The sequence below is a fragment of the Hypomesus nipponensis genome, chromosome 19 (assembly GCF_054491055.1).
Source record: "Hypomesus nipponensis isolate SF chromosome 19, ASM5449105v1, whole genome shotgun sequence".
NCBI lineage: Eukaryota > Metazoa > Chordata > Actinopteri > Osmeriformes > Osmeridae > Hypomesus > Hypomesus nipponensis.
In genome coordinates this window covers 11,918,759-11,933,251 of record NC_140379.1, presented here as the reverse complement: position 1 = coordinate 11,933,251, position 14,493 = coordinate 11,918,759, and the positions used below count along the sequence as shown (strand labels likewise).

The window sequence follows — 14,493 nt, the reverse complement described above, 5'->3', positions numbered from 1 at the left end:
CTCCAGAAGCAAAAAACTCTCGTAAAATAATGTATTCAGGTGAAGTTGAATCCTATCATCTATTAGTTGATATCCACCCCCTCTATCCACACCTCACCAAACAACAACAACCACCTTGCCCTCATACAGTGGGTGGGCCTTTCTTTACTTTTCTTGGAAAAAAAACGAGAGTTGGATAAGGAAGGCATAATCACACCCCACAAAGAAACTGAGAAGGGAGGCTAAATCGTGAGAGAACACAGCTCTGAACACAGAACTCTGGAAGTTGAGAACAATGCAACTGACTTTCCACACTCAACGTGAGTTTGGTCATGGGTCTGAGGTATTGTTGGCAGCAGGTAGCGACCTCCCCAGTTAGACATGCATATTAATTTACTAATTGTTCCTGAGAGGCTGATGAATAAGAAATGGTCTTGTTTGGTTGCACCCATCTATGGTTATGACTGTGCTACGAGCAACAGATGTCTGAGGAGAAGATTTTGTTACCCCTCTGCATATGTCTTCCTAGGTCTTTCTCTTTTTCTCTTTTTGTTACTCTCTCTCTCATCTAACTGCCTTTCTGTTTCTCTTGTCTGTCGCTCCTTAATTTTTGTCTCTCATGATGGTCCTCTCTTTACGCAAGATGACAGTAAGACAACAACACAATGTATGAAGCTGTGTTGGTCTCATCATTGTGTAACAGTGGCTATCAATACATCTTGTTAACACAGGATGACAACAGATTTTCTTACTTGGTCTCTCTATTAGTTTCTCCATATCAAAAGTTCTAAGAACTCCCTACATACACCAACTAACACACACATGCTCCCACATAAGCAGTCCACCCGTCTCTCCTCACCCCCTCACGGGACCCACAGACTCATAAACACTCCACCAAACGGTTACCAGGGCAACATGACAAAGCTCACTCACCAACAGATGCAGGCTAATTCTTTCATGATTACATGTAAGGCTGCTGTTGGACAAAGGAATCACTCAGTACCCAATAGGCATCCTTGTCTGGTGCCTCAACCCCCCACACCAAACCATTGGAGTGGCCAGGTCCCTTGTAAAGCAGGGTTCGGGGAAAAACAGAGTCAAAGCAGCAGCACACAGCATTGAAACTACTAAAACTTGTGAGTTGACGTTTACTGGTCAAGTCACAGTGCAATATATGATGAAAAGGTATGTTAGAAAGTATTAATAAATAGCTTGTATAGTAACATTTTGTATAGGCCTATGCAATATTGCATTGGCGTTTGTGATCAGAACCAGTGGAACCAACATCCCAGTACAGACCCGGGAGTTCAAAGTCCCACAGATATAGCTTCTCCTACAGTATTGTTGAGTGACAGCGTGTGTGTGCATACTGTACATATTATTTAGTTTTGTGTGTGTGTGTGTGTTCATTCCAAACAATCCCATCAGCTGTTTCCACTTGTATTTCTAAAACAACATTGGAGAGTAAATAGAACAGCTGCTTAACTGAAATGAAAAACTAAACTCTCCATAAGTAATAATAAAGATCACACATGGTCACCAAAATGGATATAATTAGGGGAAAACTGTTATACGATTATTTTTGTATCCACTTGACCTTGTCAAACACCTCAGCTTAAAGCATGTTGTCTCTATGATGTCTTTGGGGGAAAAAAGAGTGTCTGCTAAATGACTAAATGTAAATGTAAATGGTAGTGACTGTCATTTTGGGTAACACAAATACGGTATGAAATATACAATTATTTCAACAAAATAGTTTACTTTTGAACAACCGAACCATTTTGGAGCATCCACTTGTAGTTGCCTGAGCGGTGTGTTTGATATGAGGTCACTTACACACCAGCTTGAGCAGTAAGAGATTGAAGGGTGCTTACAGAAACACCCCAGCAAATGGAAATGTTTTCAATTGGTTAATTACCTTACAAAGCACATCATTACATTGGTTTTATTATACCAAACTTCATTCTTTCTCACCTTTCTCTTTCCTTTCCTCATTTGTGTCCCATTTGTCTTCCCTGAAGGAGCGTAATACTGGCAGTGTTACATGTGATTGTCAGCCAAGGCTATCTTTCATTTCGTAACGTTTCGTTTTCGGGCACACACTCGTTTTTGAGTGTCCACACTGAAGGACCAATATACTTGTAGTAAACAACCATTTAACTTCATTTAACTAGTGTTTCTGCTTCTGTTCTAGATGTAACAATATTTTTCGAACAACTACTATGTCATACTCATGTCAAACTCCCCAATCTAACCTCAGATTATAGGTCTCTTGTCCTTCCCACCCTGAAGGCTGACATTGGAGATAATCTCCTGGAAGGTGCTTCTGTATAATGTGTGTTATGTTAACCATGTCTAGAAATGAAACATTTTTAACATCCAAGGAGTCTCAAAAAGTCCTCTTTTGTGAAGGTTGATCCTCAATCAGGGACTTTGCTGGAAGTTAGTTATTCAAATGTGAGTGTTACGTCTCCGGCCTGATCCGGGCCAGGTTTTATGTTTTTTCATTGGTGTTGGCTCCAGGCTCCAGGTTTCCTGCCATACTCCATCCCTCCTGTGTAATTGACACACCTGCAACTCATCCTCTTATCAGCACCACAGTATTTCAACCCTGGTTTTCCAGTCACTCATCGCCAGTTCAACTCTTTATCCAGACGTGTTAGTAACGGCTCCCATGCTAAGGTAAACTAACTAGTACACTCCTAAATATCCGTTTTTTCTCTGCCTGCTACAAACCGTGCCACATCCTCTGGTTCATCAGCCTTCCTTCCACGCCTGCCTGCCCCACCGGATCTCGTTTGTTCTCCTTAACCTAATTTCAAATAATCCAGTCAACCATACCTTCAGTGGATTTGTGGATTTGGGTCGTGCATTTGGGTCCACCCATCAGTAGCCAGTTGGTCCATCGTAACAGTGAGCTACTGTAGGAGTTTACATGACTTAATTCTTCTTGAATTTAGCCTCATTAAAACCCAAAATGGAATGCCAATGAGGATATTATATTTATTGACATATTGGTTTTTACATTGGGAAGGTATCAACACTAAACAAACAATGTGACATGTTCTACCATTAACTAGTATTAATGGAACATGAAGACAATCATAGTTTGATAGTGGACTGACGCCCCTCACACATAAACCCTCAGCAGTATTGATGTCACGTGTGTGTGCTCTGTTCAGGCACAATGTGAGTTAGTTGAAAGGTTAGTTGAAGGGTTACTATTGCAGAGGTGAATGTAAAGCACACTTATTCCCCCTGCTGGTAAAGAGAGCACACTGGGCCTCTGAACTGGAACTTTGTCCTGGAGGGACGTAAGCTCATGTTCCTATTTTATACTTCCATCTGTCCAATGACCATAAATAATGGCTTTTGTGTGAACCCAGAGTAAAGGAGAACCTCTCAAAGATATTTTAGTTTCCTTTCAAAGGTTCATGTCAGCACAACACCTTTAACACATAAACCTATACTGTCATCCACACAGATATCATCAGACAACCCCCCCAAAAAAAATATTACGTAACATGATGGTCGTAACAGTTTCCTTACTTTGAAATCCTCTAAATTGTCGTTAGAAGTGGAAGCACTGGTCCTCTGGGCGTCAGTTTCTCCAGAGAAAGTGGGGTGGAAGAATCCGCCCACTGTCTTGGGCCCCTTACTATGAGGTTTACTGAAGAGGGGCGCCCAGCGTAGCAGTCTTTTTGAGCTCCTTAAGATATTTTAAGATCACATTGAAAAAGGGGAAGAATGGTGTATTGCCAGACACTTCCTTCATCCTAGAAGGAAAGTTTGGAGTTTAGAGGATGCTTAAATTGGTCACACTGAACGATAGGTTAATCATGGGTTCCTAGAAAACATTTAATATTATCTCTCAATCCTTCAAAAGCCAACTGGGTATAACTTTAAAATTATGCATGTTTGAAAAGTTTTCATTTGTATGTGTATTTGTGTGATGTGTATGTTTGTGTGTGTGTGTGTGTGAGATTCAGAAAAAGAGGTGCAAGGTGATGATATGTCCCTTTTAACCCTTGTGCTGCCTTCGGGTCACATGACCAAAAGGTTCGTAACGAACCATCGTTGTGTTTACCCAATTTTACCCAATATAAAAGCAAATAAAAATAATTTTCTTTTAACCTTCGCAATGTGGGGGGTTAAAAGAAAATGCTTCACTTTGTTTTTGTATGTGGTAAAGTTGTTGCAAACGACGGTGGGTCACAATGACTGATGGGTCAGAATGACCCAAAGATAACACAAGGGTTAAATCATGATATTTGAAAAGAAAACTCGACACAGCAGTCATTTATAGTTATCGTGGGTATATATGTATGCATATGTTCCAGAGCACTACACTGATGCTTGTTCACATTGTGCCACCTTGTGGAGGAAAATTGTCATCCAAAACAACAAAACATTGTCTCTCCACAGCATGATACAGGGTAAGTTATAGAATCATTGATATTTACCCTCCACTACAATTTCTAAACAAAGCATGTTATTGAATGGTTTAAAAGCAGACACTGTTACCCAAAGCACATACACAGGGAGTTTTTAACCTGTGACATCTGCAAGAAAATGCTTTAACACTGAACTCTACCTATCCCCATTTTTCCATTCAAAGACATATGTTTAGTTCAGTAATTTCTTTACCAAAGTCGATTTCGTATGCTTACGAAAATGTGCTTGCATCAGCTGCAACTGGTTTGTAATGCTTGAATGTATTGTAACTGATACAGAACTTGTTACAAACTCCTCTGTTGCTTTTTATGACATACTAATGCAGTATGCTACTGTATACTGTGTGGGCTGTGCAGAGTCTAACACGTTGAACAAAGACACATCTTTTTTTTATGGAATTTATTTACACCATCTAAAACACGGGGGGCAGGCGCTAATTACTTTACACTGGTTGGGAGGAGAATATAATACACTTCATAAGGACATACGAGAGACCATGTAAGTATATGATTGCAAATGAATGTGTTTAGACATTTAGAAAGGATTTAAGCCTCAGTCTCAAACATCTTCTTTCTTCCGTCCATACCAGCCTTATCTTCAATGTTCTTTCGCCAATCACCGGTCTGTATTTCCTGTTGTGTAAGAGAAGACATGAATGCTGTGGTTAAGCGTCATAGTAAAACATTTCTAGTACTGCCTTAATAAATTTGAAGATACTGTAAGCTAAGGAGCTAGAGTTAAAATGAGCTCTTGTTTGAAAGGTAATGACTTAATAGCAAGTTTGGATGACCCACCTCTTCCTTGTGCTCCTTCTTAACTTGTTTTAAGTGGGACCTCAGATCCAGATCTACTTTGTGTCTGGAGCCCAGCAGAGCAGCAAGCATAGCATCAGCAGACATGCGCACTTTCTTCAAGGCAGGCTTCTTGAACTTCATTCCATTTAAGTCCTGCACTTTCATCTTCAAATCTTCAATCTGTTCATAGAGAAACATTGTTTTCAGACAAGCCCTCCTTCTACTGGCAGGATCAAACTAAATCACAACATTTGTAGCCTTTGTCAAATATTTAAAAATAAGAATATATGGTAAAAACATATTGTATACTGTATGCTGTAAATTACCCTTGACCTATTATCGTTGAAGACTAGACAATGTGTGTCTCGTAAGTATGAAAAATTGAATACTTTGGAATATGTTAAACTAAAAAGGATTACTATGTAAATGGATGGAAAAGGCTTCACCTCCTTGTTGGCCTTGGTGACCTTGTTTTCCATGTCATATCTCTCCTCATCAACAACATCAATCTGATGATGGAGCTTCTTGCATAGATCCTAGAGAAAAAAGTAAAGAATTGTTGAGATAAAATCACCTTGCAGACTAGCAGTATATGGCAGTTGCAGATAATATACAACCTTAGCAGATAATGGGCAGATATAATGTGGGCCCCAAGAAAACCAGATGACTTTCTCCATATGGAGTGTACCTGCAGCTCCAGCATGCTTCCGGGGAGGGATAAAACAGGGCAGTTCTCCTCCATATATCTTTGCTTCTCTTCCACAGCCTTGATGGCCTCTTGCTCCAACCATTTGTGACCTATGTGGAGTACTAAACTCTGGAACATAGATCCGATAAAAGGGTTACACAGTAACTTTGCACAAGGCCAGATTAACTATTAGATTTGATGGTGTCAGAGTATAGTTTCATGGAGATTGCATAGTTTTCAGTGATGGAGAAATAACTAAACAGAAAAAAAGATTATTATTGCTCTTGGTTATATTGCTGTGGTGACTACTGTTACAGACATGGTTTTATCTAGAGCTCTGAAAAATCATAACTGTGAATGAAAAACAATACCTATTTGTCCATAGACATTTTAAAATGCCTTATTAACTTTTTACTCAGTGAGGGGGGTTCAACTCACTTTGTTCATGTCTCTACATTTGTGGATTTACCTTAAGATGATGCCTGCGGCTTGATGTCATCTTTTTACTTTCAAGAAGTTGAGGGAACAAAAAATACAATGATGTAAAATGTAATAACCAAAGGTAGGTATCTAACCAATGCCATTTGCTGTCTCTATGCTACCATTGATTCTCAAAAGCACTATAGCTAAGCATTTGAGAAAACAATACCAGAATTCTCACTTACTCTGACATCTTCGCTGGTAGTTGAGACCCTACCTTAGAATAGAAAAGGTTTACTTGTTAATGTGTTTTGCCTGTGTCCCTATCCTCCAGAGTTTGAAGACACTTTTTATCTTCAGACTTTGTTTGTTAAAGCACAAACATCTATATTTGGCAAGGGTGTGGAGCATCTGTTGTCTTCATATGGTGCTCATTCAGTGAATTCCTCACTGAGGTGGTCACACATGCACACCCCAAAACCACAACAGCTGAGAATGGTCCTGCCTTCATTGGAATTTTCTTGAAGTCTTCCAAGACAAAGCCTATCAAAATGTCCCACTTGGTGCCTCTACTCTGAATAGTTTAGACTAGATGGCAAGTGACGCCACAACTACTTCTGGGATATTGACACAATGAAGTAGGTATGACAATTATTTACCTATTAAAAATCTTCTGTTTTACCTAAATAAATGTATTATAATTAATTTATAGAACTTAATTAATTGTAATGGAGATAAACAGTCATCTATCCATTGATTTAATAAATTACAGCAACTGAGGATGGTGTGTTTTATCAGACAACCATTTTCATATCTTAAATGCAGTACCAAAAACCCACTGCCAAGGTAGACAAACAGGACACTGACCCCACTGTGAGCTATCATTAAAAGCATTCATTTTTGTGGATTTAAACCAACCCTATCTTCTCAGACATCTGTGTACAGATAGTATAACTATCTGTTTATTGGAAAACACATGATACATAAAACCTAATGATAAACAAGCCAAGCATACATGAAGGAATGAAAAGAATCTCACCTATGAGTGAAGAAGAAGAGCAGTTCTGTTGGCACAGAGATTTGTGAGACTGGCAAACAAGTGAGAAGATGTATGATGAGGGTATATATAGGGCAGTTCTGGGCCAGTGCACTGTTTATGGACGTCCAGACATCCTTAGACCAATGGTGTGGTGTGTCCCAGGAATATCCTCCATAAAATGTCCTCAAGAATCAGTAGTAGCAAAATCAACAATGGGATCAGTTGACACTTGTAAGAATATAATTGCAATATTGCATTTTTCACTAACAAATTAAATGTAACCTTGTTACAGTGTAATTGCATTAGTACAAAGCTGTGTAATAGGCAATGTAACAGCATGACCAACATAAGAGTGCATCTAATACGCAATTAAGTTGTGAAAAAATATTACACAAATACACGCTTTTAAGCACCAATCTGAAAACAGCTCTGTCTTTTTGCAGTTGTGGTCATATTTTTACTTCTAGACTGTTCCACAATATAATAACTACTAGTAAACTCAATGAGTTACATTGCCTATCACACAGAACTTTCAAATAACAAGAAAACTGTAATGTAAGTATTTAGAAATACATACATTTTTAAAAATCCTGCATGGGTGGAAGATGTTTGTTCTACTTCAGAAAGGATATTGAAGTGAAAGTAGACATCAAAAACATAGATGGGGAAACTAAAACTGTAACCACATAAATAATACAGGGAATGAGCTAACTCAGACGTAAAAAGTAGGTCAAAATAAGTGCCCTGTGAACTTTTTCAGCTTTGTGTGACCTTACAGAGGCGTCTTCAGTGACAACACCAGCTGTCTTCTAAACTGGTCATGTTCATTGATCCAATTAGGTTGAAGCTGATCAACAGCTTCCCAAGTAATGTGCACAGTGTTAGGGTCAGCACTGGCTAGAGCAAGTAACATCTAGGATGTGGATATGTCATCCATCCATGTTTTGATGTCAGACAACTTTAGTAAAAACACAGCACCCATTGAATTAGTACTCTACAAAGACCTGCAATTATCAATGACACACATATAGTGCATCCATTGACATTTGTATTATACACTCTAATATTGAAATTAGTATAAATACAGTAAATAATATGGATAAACAAATATAACTCTTGAAACTACATTCCAAATGTATAATTTGGACAATACCTTTAAAAATGCAAATTTTTCAACAGCAAAAAAAGTTCAGTGAGTAGTTATTTTAACGTACCTTAATAATATTAATTACTTGCTACATTTACTTAATTAAAAAGTGTTTCAGTAACATAACATTAATCCATTTTGCTTTATTGTTGATCTACAACTACTGTATCAAGTAGAAGTACAAGACAGCAGTTCATAAATTCACTTTAAATAACAAATACATCACCTTCCACAATATTGCATTTGGGAATGTAAGTATAAACGTATGAAACTCTTTTAACTGTCTGCAAATCCCAAAATACATCCACATTGAGCACATTCACTAGAAAATGACACAGAGTATCATATCTCACCTCTATGATGAGAAAACAGAAAGATGAGGATTAAGACAGATTACTGGCAAGCCAGTGTGTTGGGCAGCTTTCTCGTTATAGAAATAGGTCCTTGTCAGGCCAATAGGCCATGCACTTTCATCCTGAAATGCCATCCCGATCATAAATCAGCTGTCTTCAAGCAGCTGTTTGTTCTTTTTTAATCTGTAATTTGAGATTGCCCTATGGGTTGTATTCAAATAATTAAAATATATTTGTGAAGTACAAGCATGAGTGTTTGTTTTTAGTCGTTTTATTCAGTTCAAATCATTTGACGTACATCACAAAAGTCAGTAGCAAGATGTACATTTTCTAAATACATACACTAAAACAAATTTAAAATTCAGCTTCTTAAAATTCGTCCCTGATTAAAAAAAAAGATGATCACACAGATATTAAGGGCACTGCTGATACCATCGCATAATCCCTGATCATGTGCGCCACATTATCCAGTATAACCGTGTTCTTTCTCCACACATCCACAAATAACTAGACACATTTTTTTTGTGTTCAGTGCATTTTAAATCTACACAAAACTATTGCCTCTCCAGATCTTAAAAGCAACAAGAGCTTGTGTCGCATTGATACTTCGCAATTTTGATCTTGTCTAAAACATTTATTTATTTTTTTAAGCATTGCGTACCGAAGAACTTTGCCCCTCTTGAGCATTAAGATTATTTGGATTTGGCAAAGCCCACTCTGTCATTATCACGGTCAAAGACAGTGTAGTACTGGCCAATGAATACATCCCCCAGGATCCACAGGGGCCCAGCTGGGGCGGGGATATCCAGACCCATGAATCCACTCAGACAGATGGTCTTGCCTGCCTGGGTCTCCTAAAGAGGTGAAGGATACACACATCCATTCAGTCAGCCACAAAGCCCTATGATCAATCATCTAAATATGATACCTTAAGGTCCAAACTCAATATTTCTTAATAATAATAATAATAATATAGAATAATAACAGTCAAAACACAATCCTGATAGTTTGTCCATGATACAACATGCCACTTGAGTAGGTTTTCCACTGGATTATGGTTATGGAGTTGGACACTGCTGCCCCCTGTTGGTCTTCCCTGATAATTGACAAACTCAGCCAATGTTCTACTCACCTTGAGTACGTACTGCTCTCCGGTCAAAGTGTAGGCCTGTCCACCCAGGTTAAAAGTGATGACGGGAAGGGTTGGGATCTTGTCACAGTTCACCATGTACTACAACAACAAAAGACAGACCTCAAATGAAACACTGAAGAACCCCTAGTGAACTTAGAAATACAGCTTTTAACTAAGCAGGCCATCTCAAATGCAGAGCATTGTATGAAATAAACCCAGCACTACCACATATGTTTACACAATTTGGTATCTATATTAGTCCAGTATGCTATGAGTTAGGAATTTGAAAACAAATACAGTCGATCTCTCCAGTTTGGTAAAGGAACTTCAGATCCATACCTCTCCCTGAATGAGCGGGGTGGCTCCAATGGCCTTCTGCAGAGCCTTGACCTCAGCCGCGGGGCCGGTGATAAGGGACGTACCCGTGTCAACAATAGCCTCGCAGCCACTCTTGCACAGGGCCAGCTGGCTTCCCACATCCATACTGAAACACAGTTCCACATCCAGTCTCACAACTGGGAACTTGAACTGCTTTACTAACTGTAATCGGTAATATATTACCAAAATATTTATTTTAAAAAATTGATAATGTACCCCCCCGCAAACATGAAGACAGTGAAATGCCTAATCATCTTTACTGACCTATCCATGTGGATTTGCCAGTAGGCCTGGCGGCTGATGTTGAGGTAGTGGAAGTCTCCGCTGTAGAATTTGGGGTCGGTTCCTCCCAGCAGTAGCTCACCACCAGGCTCGGTATCAGGGTTCCTGGATGCGCCCGCACACAAACAGTTGTTTGACATTCATATCAACACTGTTCAGAAATCTCCCCATATTATCATATTATTCTCCACCATATTATCTTATTATTCTCCACCTAAAATAAAGCTCTCGTCTCTGTGTCACCTGTTCAGGTAGAAGGAAAAGATGTTCTGCTCCACTTTCTTCTGGCTCATGATGTTGTCAAAGACGGGGTCCACTCCGTCCACAGAGATGCGCGGGTAGGCCATGCCCAGGATGCCGTCGAACTTGGCAGCGATGAAGGCAACCCCAGGCTGCTTGATGGCCTCCCCAAACACCTGTTTCTCAATTGATATGTCACCAATCTGACAACCCAAAAGGAGACAGAAACAGGCACATGCAGAGAGGGAGTGACAAACAAAAAGAGACCATGCAATCATTAAAAGTCTCACTGTAACCAACCCAGTGTTTACACATCCTCTCAATCGAGCATAAACACCTATAAAGATCAATGGTTGTGGTTGTCATACTGTGCATGTGTCCTGGCTGAGGTATCCAGACAGACTACCAGAGCCGTACTGGATGGCAAAAGCAGTTCCATTCTTCACATATGTGCTGGACTTGGCAGAATTATACTTGTGGTGAAGTACTGTGAGGGGACAAATCACACTGTTAGTGTTTTGCATAACAAGCTTCAGGTTCACTGCCTTACTCAATAGTCCTGAGCTCAGCTATTGTGTGTGCGTGAGTCAGTGAAAGTTCCAAGTCAGTGTAGCATACTTACGACAAGCAATGTCAGTGAAGGAGCAGTGTATTGAGGGTACCCACAGGTTGGAAGAGCCTGTGTCAAACACCACAGTGAAGGGCTGTGCAGGGGTTCCCAGGCCAATCTCTCCATAGTACTGGGCCTAAACACACAAAACAACACAAGCATTGTGGTTCAATAGTCTTGTGTGTTTTCTGTAAAGCACAGTAAACATAAGTACCACAGCAGTTCCTGTCTGTTCCTGTCAGGTCTTGACTTCAGCAAAACAACTTCTATGACTATCACTAAAAGAGCTTCCAACTGTGTCACTAAATACTTTCAAGGAATATAAATCTGTTATTTAGCCTAATAATGCTCCGAGGGTCAGCTACTGGCTCAAAGCACATTTCTCAGCAAAAAAATTATGACACTTCCTACGCCTGACTCAATTTCCTCCTCACATGACTGTGTGCAAGACAGGGCTATTACTTAATGACTAATTGGCTTCATAGACAATATTCAACCAGATTTTCTAGATTAGGTTATCCCTGTTTGGTTCAAAAAAACATTCTCCATTGAAAAACAGTACATGTAAGCTTTCTTCCAACAGATTACAAAAGGCTATCTTTACTTGGTTAAAGGCAAGGTAGGTACGTTGAGAACCTTGCAATTTTAGAGAGAGCCCGTCCCTTAAAAGTCCTCCAAAACATGAACGTGCTACCGGATTACTACCGAGAGTTAGGTATTTAAGCAAAAATTACAAAAAGTGCATTTCAACATTAACTACCCTGTATTTAAATGGACTGACTGATCAAGAGACAGGGGTTAGATTCATGCCCTGTGATTAGCACAGGACTGAATGCTTTATCATGTGATTGGGAATCATCTATTGTTGTAGAAAAGCTGCAGAGGCCTAAACCTCCAACACATTTTACTATTACACTATGCAAACGCACATATACAACAGTACTGTTCTCGTATGAACAAATACATTAAAAAGTAAGGCAAAATAGTTTGAGACAATTAAATGAAAAGACAAATTCTTAACATTGCACTTTTATATGTCAGCAGCATATATACAGTACTGTATATACATATATATAAATCCTGACTATACATATATATACATTCTAAACCTAGCTTGTGTCAACGGGTCAGGAAAAAGAAAGGTTACAGATCAGCAGTTCCATTTGAGTCACCAGTCATATGACCAAGGTTACTCTTCTGTCACACCCCTACAAAAAAGATTACCACCTAAGACTAATGTAAAATTTGATCGGAGCAGAAATATTACAATTTATAAATGTTGAGGTAGTCGGCTTTACTGGCACTATTCCAATTTTTGAAGGAGGATTAACAAGGAAGGCCAGACAAGTTGCCACACAAGAAAGTCTTTGTAGCATTTTCTCCTACTGCTTGGTTTTTAGCTTCAAAACAGTGCATTAAGGAAAAAGAAAGACTAACAGTCCACAGGTCACTGCTTAGTTGAGTGGGGAGCAGCTTACATCAAGGTAGTTCTTCAGGGTCTCTGGAGTGGGCCCATTGCTGGATGGGAAGCCAAAGTTGTACTTAAGGGAGTGTTGCCCAGCCAAAAGCTCCTCAGCTTTTCTTCCAGAGTCGGTTAGTTGACGTCTAATGGAACGGAATTTCTTTAACGGAATTCTAAGAGAGGAACAGAAAGAGAAGAGCGTGTAATACATCTGTTTGAAACTTTGGTCAGCAAGCTTCATGCCAGTCACACTGGACATTGTATTCTTTCTCTCAGACTGTTTCCTTATTGCAGTTCTCTGTGGCACTGACTCAACAGACCTTGACCATCAGACCATTGGAAACCTAAAGGGAAAGGAAAAGTTCCCAAGTCCCGTTATTTGGTATTTTGGTATGCCAACGACAAGAGCTGCATTTGGCTGGCCACTGTTTGCAACCTGGGCCTAACACCTCCAGCAAGGGTTCTGCCTTAATGACTTCCACAACAAAGACAACAAAGACAACAGCTCGCTGTCACAATGACGTCTGTACCTTCATTCACGTCGAGTTGCCAATTAACTACACAACAAACTTTGTCTAACAATTTTGCAGCAACACAGCTTTTCACTAAAAGTGTGTGCACTCATTGCGCAGTAACGCCTAGGTAGAAAGGGCAAATAACTAGCTATCTTATTAGTTCTACATACGGCCAACTAACCGGCTACTACTGGTAATATGACACACAACTAGTAGCTATATGTAGCTACTAAGGAAAAAATAGGGTAGTTCGCCGGTAGAATACAACACAATTCATAATGTAAACTTTGACGTAACAGTTTTGTTGATGTAGAGGCTAGTCAACTTCTACTGACTGACTGTCAGCTAAAAGGTACGTAGCTTAACTGATTGCTAGTTTAGATCATTTAAAGCTAGCTAGGCTAGTTAGCTTGCTCGCTAGATAACAACGAAACAGCATTGCTTGACATGTAACTTGAGCTAGCTTGCTAGCTTAACTTGTAAGATAATGTGACTTACCGAATAAGGGCGTCATTTGTCAAAGCAAGTGCCGCAAACAGACACAGGTACAGAATCTTCATTATACAGCTGCAGGTAAACTATCTGCTGCGCAAATGACAACTCCCAACCAGCACAATGACCTCGCAGTTCTACCTCTGTGATCAACAACAACAGCCGTTTTATCAACTGTGATGGTAGCGCTGAGTCATAAGCATGTGATTCCGGTGACGTTCCAGAATTACTTTTTTTTTTGTATTTTATTTTATTTACGTTCCAGTACTACTGAGGCTAGATCAAATGCGAAAGAACAAAAAGGGACATAATGTCTGACAAAGTTATGGCACGCTTTCATTTAAAATGTAATGTGGATAAATCACATGCTTAAATGTGACAGACAGTGATTATCAATTACACCAAAACTGTTATGATCATGGGTTCAAAATAAATACAGAAGTGATTCTAAAAGGTGCTCAGTCACTGTTAGTTTTATTGTACACTGACAATCTTTCTGACTCCTTG

General features: G+C 39.4%; 2 protein-coding genes across 3 annotated transcripts; both read right to left on the bottom strand.

The window, feature by feature from the left end:
* Positions 1-4,833: 4,833 nt before the first annotated feature.
* Positions 4,834-7,605, bottom strand: LOC146247050 (troponin I, fast skeletal muscle-like). Of its 2 annotated transcripts, none has more exons than XM_084682705.1 (7): positions 7,376-7,605; positions 6,582-6,613; positions 6,355-6,422; positions 5,917-6,045; positions 5,675-5,764; positions 5,229-5,408; positions 4,834-5,066 (listed from the first exon to the last, which is right to left on the bottom strand). In XM_084682705.1, exons 3-7 carry the CDS (start codon positions 6,361-6,363, stop codon positions 4,980-4,982), a joined length of 495 nt encoding a protein of 164 aa, XP_084538831.1. In that variant the 5' UTR covers positions 6,364-6,422; positions 6,582-6,613; positions 7,376-7,605; the 3' UTR covers positions 4,834-4,979. The 2 variants fall into 2 exon arrangements, with proteins under 2 accessions (XP_084538831.1, XP_084538830.1); XM_084682704.1 differs by having other exon boundaries at positions 6,386-6,422.
* Positions 7,606-9,130: 1,525 nt separating this feature from the next.
* On the bottom strand, positions 9,131-14,153 carry ctsd (cathepsin D). Its single transcript, XM_084682703.1, has 9 exons — positions 13,993-14,153; positions 12,996-13,152; positions 11,530-11,653; positions 11,276-11,394; positions 10,911-11,110; positions 10,650-10,772; positions 10,347-10,491; positions 10,008-10,106; positions 9,131-9,729 (listed from the first exon to the last, which is right to left on the bottom strand). The coding sequence occupies exons 1-9, from the start codon at positions 14,052-14,054 to the stop codon at positions 9,568-9,570; spliced, it is 1,191 nt and encodes a 396-aa protein (XP_084538829.1). The 5' UTR covers positions 14,055-14,153; the 3' UTR covers positions 9,131-9,567.
* Between the last annotated feature and the right edge of the window lie 340 nt (positions 14,154-14,493).